The sequence below is a fragment of the Mesoplodon densirostris genome, chromosome 17 (assembly GCF_025265405.1).
Source record: "Mesoplodon densirostris isolate mMesDen1 chromosome 17, mMesDen1 primary haplotype, whole genome shotgun sequence".
In the NCBI taxonomy this organism is placed as follows: Eukaryota; Metazoa; Chordata; class Mammalia; order Artiodactyla; family Ziphiidae; genus Mesoplodon; species Mesoplodon densirostris.
Genome location: NC_082677.1, coordinates 22879800 through 22892623, shown reverse-complemented (window position 1 = coordinate 22892623; position 12824 = coordinate 22879800). Strand labels below are relative to the sequence as shown.

The 12824-nt window shown below is 39.3% G+C and overlaps 1 protein-coding gene across 1 annotated transcript; it reads left to right on the top strand.

Moving 5' to 3' along the window:
• Window positions 1-1169: 1169 nt before the first annotated feature.
• Window positions 1170-12293, top strand: LACC1 (laccase domain containing 1). The gene is made up of 7 exons (XM_060080022.1): window positions 1170-1638; window positions 2814-3418; window positions 4017-4195; window positions 5329-5494; window positions 8252-8477; window positions 9588-9748; window positions 11012-12293. The coding sequence occupies exons 2-6, from the start codon at window positions 2869-2871 to the stop codon at window positions 9745-9747; spliced, it is 1281 nt and encodes a 426-aa protein (XP_059936005.1). The 5' UTR covers window positions 1170-1638; window positions 2814-2868; the 3' UTR covers window position 9748; window positions 11012-12293.
• The last annotated feature ends 531 nt before the right edge of the window (window positions 12294-12824 follow it).

Genomic DNA, 12824 nt, shown 5'->3' with positions numbered 1-12824 from the left:
TTCACCCAGCTTTGTAACTAAAGACCTCTATTTTGCTTACAGTAATATTTAACATAAAGCAAGCTCAGGGCAGAGTGGATCAGGTGCACCACATAGCACTCAGTGCTCTTAATAAATGTCCAGCAAAAATGATAAAAGTACAGTTGTTTGTGTGTGTGTGTGTGTGTGTGTGTGTGGTACGCGGGCCTCTCACTGTTGTGGCCTCTCCCATTGCGGAGCACAGGCTCCGGACGCGCAGGCTCAGCAGCCATGGCTCACGGGCCCAGCCACTCCGCGGCATGTGGGATCTTCCCGGACCGGGGCATGAACCCGTGTCCCCTGCATCGGCAGGCGGACTCTCAACCACTGCACCACCAGGGAAGCCCTGAAAGTACAATTTTTGACAGAAACATCTGCCAGATACTGAACGGTGGGTTCCTATTCTAGGTTGGTGACGCCATAGAATAGCAGCACCTGCCCACTTCAGGTGCTCTTCTAAACTCCCAGATGGCTGAGATTCTTCCTCTCAGGGGCAGGTTCTTCAGCACTTATCGTCTGAGCGACTGTCAGAAGAAAGGGACCCCCTCCTTCCGTCATAACCAGTTCCACAGGAAGCATCCTTTCTCCTCCTCTTTGAAGGTTGGAGACATTCCCCTTGGCCAGAGCGTCTGCCTTCCATATACGTAGGAGCTGTTCAATATTTTTAAATAAATGAATGTTATGCTCTTTCAGGGCAGAGAAAGGATGCTAATTTACATCTTTATCACAACTCTAAGGGTCAGTGCCTTCTAATTTTCTACTCCTGGCGCGTATTTTTCAAAGGGCACCTAGGACCTCCGTTTATCCACACGCGTGCAGGAGCTGCAAAGTTTAGTCAGCAAGTTAGGCAGGATCAGCAAAAAGGCAAAGGAGGGGTTCAGCCAACTCGTTTCTGGAAACAACGAAAGCAAAACCGTTAAAAAAATTAAAAAAAAGTCTACCTCAGGAGGCACGTTACTTGAACTTGCATGGGACAGAATGCCAAGTGCTAACGCAAGGAGGTTCTCAGGCCTGGGCTCTGCCGACTGGGAGCGCGGACGCCGGGAAAGGGCTTCATCGCCCCCGGGCGGGGTGAGGCGGTCATCGACCCGAGGCCGCTTGGCCGCGCGCCCAGTCGGGAGGCCCACCCCGCTCCCTCGCGCCCCGCCCACCGGCCCGCGGACCCGCCTGGCTCCGGTCACTCGGTCGGTGCGTTGCTCCGGTTCCCGTTCCTCCGGTTCCCGTTCCTCCTCCTGGCGCCCTCCTGACCCGGAAGTGCTGACGGTTCCCCCGCGGTCTGGCGCGTCCGACCCGAGGGTCGCTCCCTAGATCGCTCCCGCCTCCCCGCACCCAGCCCCCCGGCCCGGCCTCCGCGGCTGTCAGGGGGCTGCGGGCCGGGGCTCCGTCGGTCCGCGGTCGGGCGGGTGAGGCGGGACGGGCGCCGCCCGCCCAGCGCCCGGGCACACGCTCGCGGCCTCCCGGTCTCGTTCAGGCGGAGGACTGGGGGCGGCAGACGCCTCAGAGCTCGCCGCCCACCGAGTGTGCAGCGGAAGGCGACGCGCGACGGGCGAGGACGGAGAACGGCCTCGGGTGTGCGTCCGGCCGTCGGAAAATCTCGAAGGGGCGGGAGGAGTCCGGCAGGTGAGGATCGGCGCCCCCCCCCCGCCCCAGCGCGGACCGGGCGGGTGGCAGAGGCGTCGTGGGGCTTTTCACGGTCCAGAGGGAGGGGGTTAGGAGTAGCGGCAGGAGAAAACCATCCGGGGCAAAGGGGGTCACTGAAGGGGTCACCAAAGAGAGACCGGCAGCCTGGGGTGGGGGAGGGCAGGGGCTGGGGTGAGAAGATCTGTGCGCGGGGAGTGAAGAGGAGAGCAGGTGGGACGCACACCTGATCCAAATTGCCGTTGATTATGAGATAATTGCCATACCTGAGTCCTGCGTGAATCCTGGAGTCTGCTTTTATCTCCTTAAAAACGCATTTAACAAAATTGAAGTATAGTTGATTTACAATATTAGTTTCAGGTGTACAACATAGTGAGTCAATATTTTTATAGATTATATGCCGTTTAAAGTTATTATCAAATATTGGCTATATTCTCTGTGCTGCTGTACAATATATCCTTGTAGCTTATTTATTTTATACATAGTAGTTTGTACCTCTTAATCCCCGACCCCTATCTTGCCCCTCCCTCCTTCCCTCTCCCCGCTGGTAACCACTAGTTTGTCCTCTGTATCTGTGAGTCTGCTTCTGAAAAACAATAACAAAATGCAATTTTTCTGAAGGAAAAAAAAAAGCTATTAAGAATTTAAAAATTTTTAATTTTTAGGTGCAGCTCCATTTAACCTATTGAACTCGAGACCCTGGTATTTCATATGAAGGGATTGTAAATTAGCAAACCAGTTGTATCCGGATTAATGATATATCAATAAGTTGACACCCTGTAATTAAAAAACAGGACTTTGTCTAAGTCAACAAGTAATTCCCTGCTTAAAATTTGCTACCTGCACCATTGTAAAGCAATTACACTCCAATAAAGATATTAAAAAAAAATTTGCTACCTGAAAACAAAACAAAAACTGTTGTTCTGCTGGAAAGATGTAAAGTACTTTCACAAAATGAATTAAGAGATGGCTTTGCTTTTCATTGTCCTGGTTCTGACAAGTAGTGGACTAGCTTTTCTGGGAGGAATCTGGATTCACTATTTTGGTTACATTTTTAAGTCAATGCAATTCTTTTTACCCATCCACAAGTTTCTGTTGTAACTATAAGAAAATTGATATAACTTTGTATTCTTACTTATGCTAATTTTTCTTTACAGGTGATTTTGGGGGGCACAAAAACCTTCTTTGAAGAACTTTGTACAGTGTTGAAGGATGGCAGAAGCAGTGTTGATAGATCTCTTTGGTTTGAAATTAAACTCTCAGAAAAACTGTCATCAGGCATTACTAAAGACATTGAACGCTGTCCGATACCACCATGGTGCCAAGGCCAAGTTCCTTTGCATAATGTGTTGCAGTAACATCAGCTGTGACCATGATAATTGCGAATTAGAAACAAGCAATGGATTATCTGCTTTCCTGAGAGAATTTGAGACTGTTAGCAATCCCAGCATGGCTGCCTCATTGTATACCATTAAACAAAAAATGGATGAAAAAAATTTGAGCAGCATTAAGGTGATTGTGCCTGTGCACCGGAAGACATTAATGAAGGCTTTTATTGGTCAACTCTTCACTGATGTTTACAATTTTGAGTTTGAAGATTTACAGATGACTTCGAGGGGAGGTCTTTTGAAACAACCTACTGAAATAAACATAATCACAGCTCAAGAACTAGAAGCAATCCAGAATGAAATAGAAACATATTTGAGAAGTTTGCCAGCACTGAAAGGAGAATTAACCATTATCACATCTCCTTGGATCCCAGGTACGTTAAACACTATCTGTTGTTTTTACTGGATATGAAAAAACCAGTCTTTCTTTACAGGTTGTTCACCTCTTTTTGCTTCTTTCTTTTGTAGACTGTTGTGAATTTATGTGTTCATTAGCATCAGTTACAACATGGGAGTGTCATGCATGGCCTTGTAGTGTCGGGGTGTCAAGGGATAGCCACCCTAAATAAATAAATTCTCTTTATGCAAATTCAGCTTTAAGACAAATCCCCCAGCCTTCCTTTTAAATGAGATTTATGACTGTAAGCATTTCCTACTTAGAAATTCTGAAACGTTAACTCATTGGTGCTTTCACAGAAGAATGAAGTTTACTGTGAGCTATATGCTATTGGGATAACAAGGACAAAAGGGACAAAAGATACCCTTTGAAGAGCAATAATCCCACAGAGAAGATAAAACAAACTCAAAGCATTATGTCATAAGATGGAGGTATAAAGAGCTGTAGAAATTAGAAGGTGGATAAACAAATGCAGGATGAGGTGATTAGGGAAATTCTTAATGAGAGACTGGGTTTGTAATGCTTATCGTCTTTTGTATGTCATGTTTTTAATCTCCATTGTTTATCTTCAACAGATATTTTCATACATGGATTTACTACAAGAACAGGTGGGATATCTTACATACCAACTCTCAGCTCATTCAATCTCTTCAGTAGTTCCAAACGGAGAGATCCCAAGGCTGTTGTTCAAGAAAATCTGCGTAGGCTGGGGAGTGCAGCAGGATTTAATGTGAAGAAATTTTACCAAATAAAGGTACAATTTTGTTTCCCATTTTGGAAGATGTAAAGTATATTCTTATTTATTTATTTGTTTGTTTGTTTGTTTGTTTGTTGCTATGTTGGGTCTTCGTTGCTGCATGTGGGCTTTCTCTAGTTGCGACGAGCAAGGGCTACTCTTCCTTGTGGTGCACGGGCTTCTCATTGTGGTGGCTTCTCTTGTTGTGGAGCACAGGCTGTAGGCGTGCAGGCTTCTGTAGTTGTGGTGTGCAGGCTCAGTAGTTGTGGCTTGCAGGCTCTAGAACGCAGGCTCAGTAGTTGTGGCGCATGGGCTTAGTTGCTCCGTGGCATGTGGGATCTTCCAGGACCAGGGATCGAACCTGTGTCTCCTGCATTGGCAGGTGGATTCCTAACCACGGCGCCACCGGGGAAGTCCCTAAAGTATATTCTTGACTCTGCTAATGACTACGTGGACTTTAAATAAGTTATTTAACATTTTGCATCTAGTGTTTTATCTAAGATTTAGGATAATGTTTGTGATTATTTTTCTTAGAGCTGTATACCATAACCTAAAGATCAATTTTATGACGATATATATATATTTCACCTGGAGCTCCTCACATCTAAAAGTACAGTGAATTCTCAGAGTATAGTACCACTGCCCTTCTTGATTTAGAAGGAAGGTTCCTGTGTGGTGGGAGAGAAAAGCCATTATTAATCAACACTAGGAGGAACTAGGGTACAACTGATGAGATAATTGTTTCTTACAGAATTCTAGTGTTACTTGACTCCAGGAAAAGTAAAAATATCATTGATTTGGAAATTTAATTTCTTTCAGTAAATTAGTACTTTGTGGAAAGTACTGCAATTAGAGATTTACCCATCTCTAGTGGGAGGTATTCATGACGGGTGGACTATTTTGAATTTTTTTTAATGTTTGTTAAATGTAAAAGTCTGCTTTCCTTTGAGGAAAATATGCAGAGATTATCATATCATAAAGTTAAATAAGTAAATTTGTTATTTTATCGTATATGGACCTGATATATTTAATGAATGGTTGTAACCTTAAACTGGTTATATAATTTTATACAAGATGTGTACTTTTAGAAAAGCTTATGGTATGAGAAACTCTATCCTCAAAACATTTTTTTCTCACATGTTTGGTATCAGACTGATCATGCCAATGATGTCTGGATTATGGGAAGGAAGGAGCCTGAATCTTACGATGGAATCACCACAAATCAAAGAGGAGTCACAATAGCGGCTCTTGGTGCTGACTGTATACCTATAGTTTTTGCCGATCCTGTCAGGAAAGCATGTGGGGTTGCTCACTCTGGTAAGTGTACTTAATTAAACATCTAGGATTTTACCAATTGTTTTGGTACAGGAAAAGTTATAATTTCTTTCTGATGGACATTACAAATAGTTAATTACTACCCATGGTGATAAGTGTAAAGATAGGGAAGAGCTAGCAGACTCTTAGGACAGGAGCAGATAAAAGGAGTCCCTAAGTCAAATTACATGAACCAGAGTATAATTCCCAAAGAAAACTGTACTTAGGGTGACTCTTCGGGGATTTGTAGGATTGGCTAGGTGACAGTGTTTCTCAGCAGGGGTGCTATTAACATTTGGGGCAAGATAGTCTTACACTGACTGCAGACCAAGTTTACTTGGCTTTTGAAATTCTTCATGCCAGTAGCACTCGGAGCTGTAAGAACCAAAAAAAAATAAAAAAATAAAGCCTCCATGCTTTTCAAAACACTCCCAGGGAGTTGTACTGCCTCTAGTCGAGAACCCTTGAAGTCCAGGCAATAGGGAATAGGAAGTTGAGACATGTCGGGTCACAGAAGGTGTTTATGAAAATTCAGCAGCATGTGTAGAGGTAAGAAAAAGCAAGATATGTTTGGAAAACCGCCTTTAGTTTAATATGCTGTAGTCTAGTGGCTTTAACTATTCTCTAAAGATAAGAACAAAGGATTTTTAGGTTCTGTGTTGTGTTGAGGTTACGGAATTTTGTTTTCTGGTGATTTAAAAAAAAATACTGTTTAGATTATCCAGTGGTTATGCATCTATGTGAAATGAAGAATGATCTTTTAGATTTTCTTCTGCTTGTAAATCAACGACTACTTTGCATTTTAGACTATAGATAAATAAGAAAGTGGTGCATTTTTCTTTTGATCTAGCTAAAGTAATGAATGACTAGAAGTCAGTAACATTGTCAAAAGTTACTTAAAATTTGAGTTTTAGTTCCTGGATATAAAACAGGAATATTATTCGCTACTTCCTGGGTTTTGAAACATTAAATTCAAAAATACCAAAGATAAAAGAAACAGTCTTGAAAAGGAACAAAGTTAGATGTCTCACATGTCTCGATTTCAAAACTTGTTATAAAGCTACAGTAATCAAAACAGTATGTATGGTGCTGGTATAAAGACAGACGTATAGAGCAATGGAATAGAATAGATATCCCAGAAATAAACCCTTGCATATATGGTCAAATGATTTTTCACAAGGTACCTAGACCATACAATGGGGAAAGGACAGTTTCTTTAACAAATGGTACTGGGAAAACTGGATAGTCATATGCAAAAAAATAATGTTAGACCCTTATCTTATGTCATATCTAAAAGTTAACTCAAAATGGATCAAAGATCTAAATGTAAGAGCTAAAACTCTAAAACTCATAGAAGAAAATGTAAATCCTTGTGATCTTGGATTAAACAATGGTTTCTTAGATATGATGCCAAAAGCACAAGCAACAGAAGTAAAAATAGATAAATTAGATTTTCTCAAAAGTAAAAACTTCTGTGCATCAAAGGACACAGTAAACAAAGTGAAAAGCCAACCCAACTGATTGAGAGTAAATATTTGCAATTTATATATCTACTAAGGAGCTAATATTCAGAATATATAAAGGACACCTACAGTTCAACAACAACAACAAAAACCAACTTGATTGAAAAATGGGTAACGGACTTCAATAGAACATTCTCCAAAGATGATATGCAAATGTCCAAAAAGCATGTGAAAAGATGCCCAACATCGCTAATAATTTGGGAAAAGCAAATCAAAACCACAGGATATCACCTCACACCCATTAGGATGGCTAATATTATTTTAAAAAAAGTGTTGGTGAAGAGAAATGAAAACCATAATGCACTATTGGTGGGAGTATAAAATGGTGCAGCTCCTATAGAAAACAGTATGATGGTTCCTCAAAAATTTTTAAATAGAATTATCATATTACCCAGCAATTCCACTTCTGAATATATATCCAAAAGAATTGAAAGCAGGATGTTGGCAGGATATTTGCACACCCATGCTCATAGCAGAATTATTCACAATAGCTAAGAGGTGAAAGTAACCCAAGTGTCCATCCACGATTGAGTGGATAAGCAAAATTCATACAATGGAATATTATCCAGCCTTAAAAAGGAATGAATCTTGAGCATATTATGCTAAGTGAAATAAGCCAGTCACAAAAAGACAAATACTATATGATTCCACTTATAGGAAGTACCTAGCGTAGTCAAATTCATAGGAACAGAAAGAAGACGGGTGGTTGCCAGAGGCTGGGGAAGGTGGAAAGGCCAAGTTCTTATTTAATGGGCATAGAGTTTTAGTTTGCAAAATGAGAAAGTTCTGGAGATTGGTTGCACAACAATGTGAATAGACTTAACGTTACTGAAGAGTACACTTGTAAACAGTTAAAATGGTAAATTTTATGTTATGTGTTTTTTCCCACGATTTTTAAAAGTGTGCATAAAAAGTGAAGGAGAGAGAGAAGACTAAGAAGATATAATTCCAGTGGAAACTGAAAGTATAGAACATTTTAAAAAGGAAGTGGAAGGGACCTCCCATTAAATGTCTCTTCTGTGTCGGGTGCTTTGTATAATATACCTCATTCAAAAACCAGTATTTTAATTAATTAGTTGATTATTTGGCTTAATTAATTAATTTTGTGATTCATTTACTATTTCTGGACTTTGAAAATACATAAACTGACTCTGCTCATTTTTAACTTAGATATAAATTATGATGAAATTTTCTTATGTTTTAACTTTGCTTATCTCTTTTTCTTCTTATTTACTAGGTTGGAGAGGTACTTTGTTAGGTGTTGCTATGGCTACAGTGAATGCTATGATAGCAGAATACAGCTGTAGTTTGGAAGACATTATTGTTGTACTGGGGCCTTCAGTAGGACCTTGCTGTTTTACTCTTCCAAGGGAATCAGCAAAGGCATTCCACAATCTTGATCCTGGATGTGTACGGCTCTTTGGCTCACCAAATCCCTATGTTGACATCCGTAAAGCCACGAGGTATGCTTGATTTCAGTCCAGAACTGCAAGTTTAATTATTGCTTATTGCTTCTAAAATGAAGATAATTTTAGAAAACAATTAGTAACTCCAAGAAAAATTCAGCTGGCAGGTTTTTAAGTAGCTGACATATACACTTACACAAAAACTAATTTTAAATATGAACTCTTTTCTCATTTAAGTTTGAACAACAGCAGTCTTTTGGTCTGGTATCTCTTATTGATTTAAAAGTGAAGGAAGAAACAGTTGGCATTTAGTTTTAAGAGATCTACTTAAACTTCATATAGAAAAGTTGGCACTTTTTATAGAAAAGAATGGCACTTCACAGACATTCCTCAGCTAAATTCTCCTAAATATAATAAACTATCAGGAAACTGATATTTTTAAATTATTCTTATTCTCTAATTAGCTGGAGGAATATATTTTGCAGCAAAAATACTAGATAATATAAACACATAGATACTTTCAAGGTTTTTATGGTCCCTTACATTTTTGAATTTATGAAATTTTGCTATTAATAGATAATAAAAATTATTTGTCATTTCTACAAAGGAAAATTGATGTCTGATTTGAATCGTGTTTCAAGTCAGCAAAACCTTACCCAGATTCTGCCTCATTTAGTACATAAGTAGAAAGGATTGAAATTGATTCTTAAACGTGACCTGTGAAATAAGTGTCACTAATTTATAGTCATATTTCCTACCATGAAGTGTTTAAGGAGAAGCAAGTTTTCTGTGAAAAATCTGGTTAATAGAAGGAAAGGAGGCGGGAGAGCCAGATGACTACAAAGCATGCTCTGTCTGAATCAATTGAATCTTGTCTTCAAGATTCTTCTTAAATAAGTACTTGATTTTGCTTATAGAATCCTATACCCAGATCATGTCTGCAGGACAATATGGAGGTTATACAGTTCACATATGAACTTAGGTGATTAATGGTGGTGAAATCTACCATTTCCTGACTTGTCCCTGTTCTGTAACTGAATAACAATTTGCATTGTTCCAAGCAGATCTTTCCCAGAATTCTTTTACACCAATATCCATACTTTTTCCATATTGCTTTGGCTGTTGGTAAAGTAAACTTTCTGTCTTTTGAAAAATCTTTATCCTAAGGATTCTTCTAGAACAGGGAGGAATTCTACCACAGAATATTCAGGACCAGAACCAAGATCTCAACCTCTGTACCTCCTGTCATCCTGACAAGTTTTTCTCCCATGTCCGAGATGGCCTTAACTTTGGTACACAGATTGGCTTCATATCAATTAGAGAATGAGGTATAGTAGCTTCTCTCTCCCTGCTCCCCCTCCCTTCTCCTCCCTCTTTCCACCTTTCCCTCCCCTCATTTTAAAAAATAATTAATTATATTTAACTTTACTTATTTATTCCTATAGGAAGAATTAATTCTCTACTTTTTAGTGAAGCAATAGTAGTAGAACAGTTAATTTTCTGTGACATACTCTAATATAAAGAGCAGCTACTTCTTTTCCTAGTTAATGAAGAATATATTATAAGTATATATAAAAGTATAAAAATAAAATAATTTTTTCATTAAAAAATCATGTTATGGGGCTTCCCTGGTGGCGCAGTGGTTGAGAGTCCGCCTGCCGATGCAGGGGACGTGGGTTCGTGCCCCGGTTCAGGAAGATCCCACATGCCGCAGAGCGGCTGGGCCTGTGAGCCATGGCTGCTGAGCCTGCACGTCCAGAGCCTGTGCTCCGCAACGGGAGAGACCACAACAGTGAGAGGCCCGCGTAACGCAAAAAAAAAAAAAAAAAAAAAAAAAAAAAAAATCATGTTATGTATGCCATTAACTCTCCTATGTACTTGACATCTGTATATTTTCTTTTTATTGACATCTGTATATATATTTTTGACATCCGTATATTTTCTATCATAACATCTTTATATCTTTCTTTTTTAAATTCTTTTGATTTTTGAGAAGAAATCTTTACATAAAAATTCTAAATTCTATAATAATAATACATACACAGACCAGCCTGGTTTTACAACCAAATTTCCAGCTGATTATCTATAGTAGGAGTTGGTCAGTTTTCTTTACAGGGCTAGATAGTACATATTAGGCCTTGTGCAACATGTAGTCTCTGCTCAGCTATTCAACTCTGCTTTTGTAGAGCAAAAGCAGACAGGAGCACAAATGAATGAGTATGTCTTTGCTTCAGTAAAACTTTATTTACAAAATAAAGATTTGGTCCACAGGGTATAGTTTGCTGACACTTGAGCTACAATCATAGAGCAAGATTTAGCGTAATTTCATTAAATTAGTATTTCTTAGAGATGGATTTTTTTTTTGGTTATACAAAAAATATTTTGTGACAGTGATTTGGCACTGACCCTTTAGCATACACCTGATTTTCTTTAAGGTTACTTTTAATTGAATTAATATTGTTTTTAGGCTTTACAATGTCTTTAGCTCTTTAATATACAAAAGGCGTTGATAGATTTAGTGATTCTTACATTGATATTTTAATAACACTACTAATGCCCTCCTCATATTTGATTTCTATGTATTTTTACAGATACTTGACTGGATTTTTGCATAACTATTTCCTGCTTCCTTCCAAACCAACTGTGAGAGAAATTTAGCTGTCTGATATACTTAAAATCAAAAGGATTATAATGAATAATTCATCTTTCAGATATATTTTCATTATTATCCAAAGCCAAATGATTTCATTGATTCTAACAATAACTGACACAAAATCAATATGATGTATTGGGTTGGCCAAAAGGTTTGCTCAGTTAATGAATACGTTGTTCAATAACATTCCTGGTGAAAATGAAAAATGTGTCTTTTATTTTTACTTAAACCCAAATGAACTTTCTGGCCAACCCAGTAGTTTATATGTTACACAGATAAGGATTATTCTTAAAGTTTGTACTCTGTATTTGTTATGTAAATCAGGAATAGGTCTATTCAGTTTAGTATTTATTGGGTAGCCTCTATTTGTCAAGTGTTGTGTGAATCATAGATGAAATCAAGATGAGTAATACTTTTTCCCTTTGAGTCTAATGCAGTGGAAGAGATAAACGCTTCTAACACTTTAATTTTAATAGCCAAAGAGTACAGGAGAAGGGAGGATTAATTCTATGCGAAAGGCAGAATAGAGAAGGTATTACAGAAAAAATAACTTACCACATGCGCCCAAAAGATGATGTATAGGCTTTTGACAAATAAAGAACAACCATAACAGGTAGAGGGAATACCGTAAACTAGGGCATGAAACTGTACGTGTATAACATGTTCTGGAAAGTGAAAGGTGTGGGCAGGAGTTACTGGAAAAACAGGTTAGGAACAGATTAGTTCGGGTCTCAAATGCCATGTCAGAGAGGTTGGAGTTTATTTTCCAGGCAAAGAGTAGGCATAGAAAGTAGAGTGTTTTTATGTCCTTGGCATTATATTTAACAGGATGGATTTAACTTGTGAGAGACTAAAGCAGAGAGATTAGTTAAGAGGCAGTCATGATACTCTTAAAAAGAAATAATGAAACCTGAATGCAGTGGAAATTAAAACAGAGGCAAGAGTAGATGAATTAGTGAGACATTTCAGAGATGGAATCTGCAGATCCTGTTCCTAGATCATGGAGGTAAGAGGTGAGGAAGAGTGGAGAAGTCCCTGGTGCCTCCACAGTCTCTGCTTGGCTGACTACCTAGAGTGGCAGCAAAGATGGGGAGGAGGTTTGGGGCAAGGGGGAGGGATAATGAGATTGACACACAGACTGAAGTACATCCAGATGGAAATATGTGGTCAACAATTAGAAATAGAGACCAGGAACCTGGGAGGGAGTCGCAAAAAAGACAGCAATTTGGGAGTTGGCTATGCAGAGGCAATGCCCGAGTCTGCTGGAATAGGCTGGATCATCTCCGTAGAAACATAGTGTGAGAAGAAGGGAGGTCCAAGGATGAAACCTCATGCAACACTTGCATTTGGAGAGCCAGAAGCTGAACCAGTCAAAAAGATTAATCCTAGAAGAAAAAAAATGTATAGTCATTTTGGAGAAAGAAGCCAACATAGATATGAGAGGTACTCAAAAAGAAATCTTCAGGGAGTTCCCTGGTGGCCTAATGGTTAGGATTTGGCGCTTTCATTATGGAGACCCGGGTTTGATCCCTGGTCAGCATCCTGCATGCCGTGCAGCATGGCCAAAATACAAAAATAAATAAGTAAGTAAGTAAGTAAAAAAAAAAAAGAAAAGAAAGAAAGAAATCTTCAGAGAGAAGATAAAATGAGAAGAAACCAATGGATTAACCATGTTGAAGCTGTTCTATAGGTCATGGTGGTGGAGTCAGATTTCAGTTCTTTGAGGAAGAGGATGCACCAGTGTCAACCCT

Bases quoted from the DNA above. Each gene is read 5' to 3' on its own strand.
- LACC1 (XM_060080022.1), top strand. From the start codon at position 2,869: ATGGCAGAAGCAGTGTTGATAGATCTCTTTGGTTTGAAATTAAACTCT. The intron at 3,419-4,016 runs GTACGTTAAACA...TATCTTCAACAG, and splicing joins CACATCTCCTTGGATCCCAG to ATATTTTCATACATGGATTT. The intron at 4,196-5,328 runs GTACAATTTTGT...GTTTGGTATCAG, and splicing joins AGAAATTTTACCAAATAAAG to ACTGATCATGCCAATGATGT.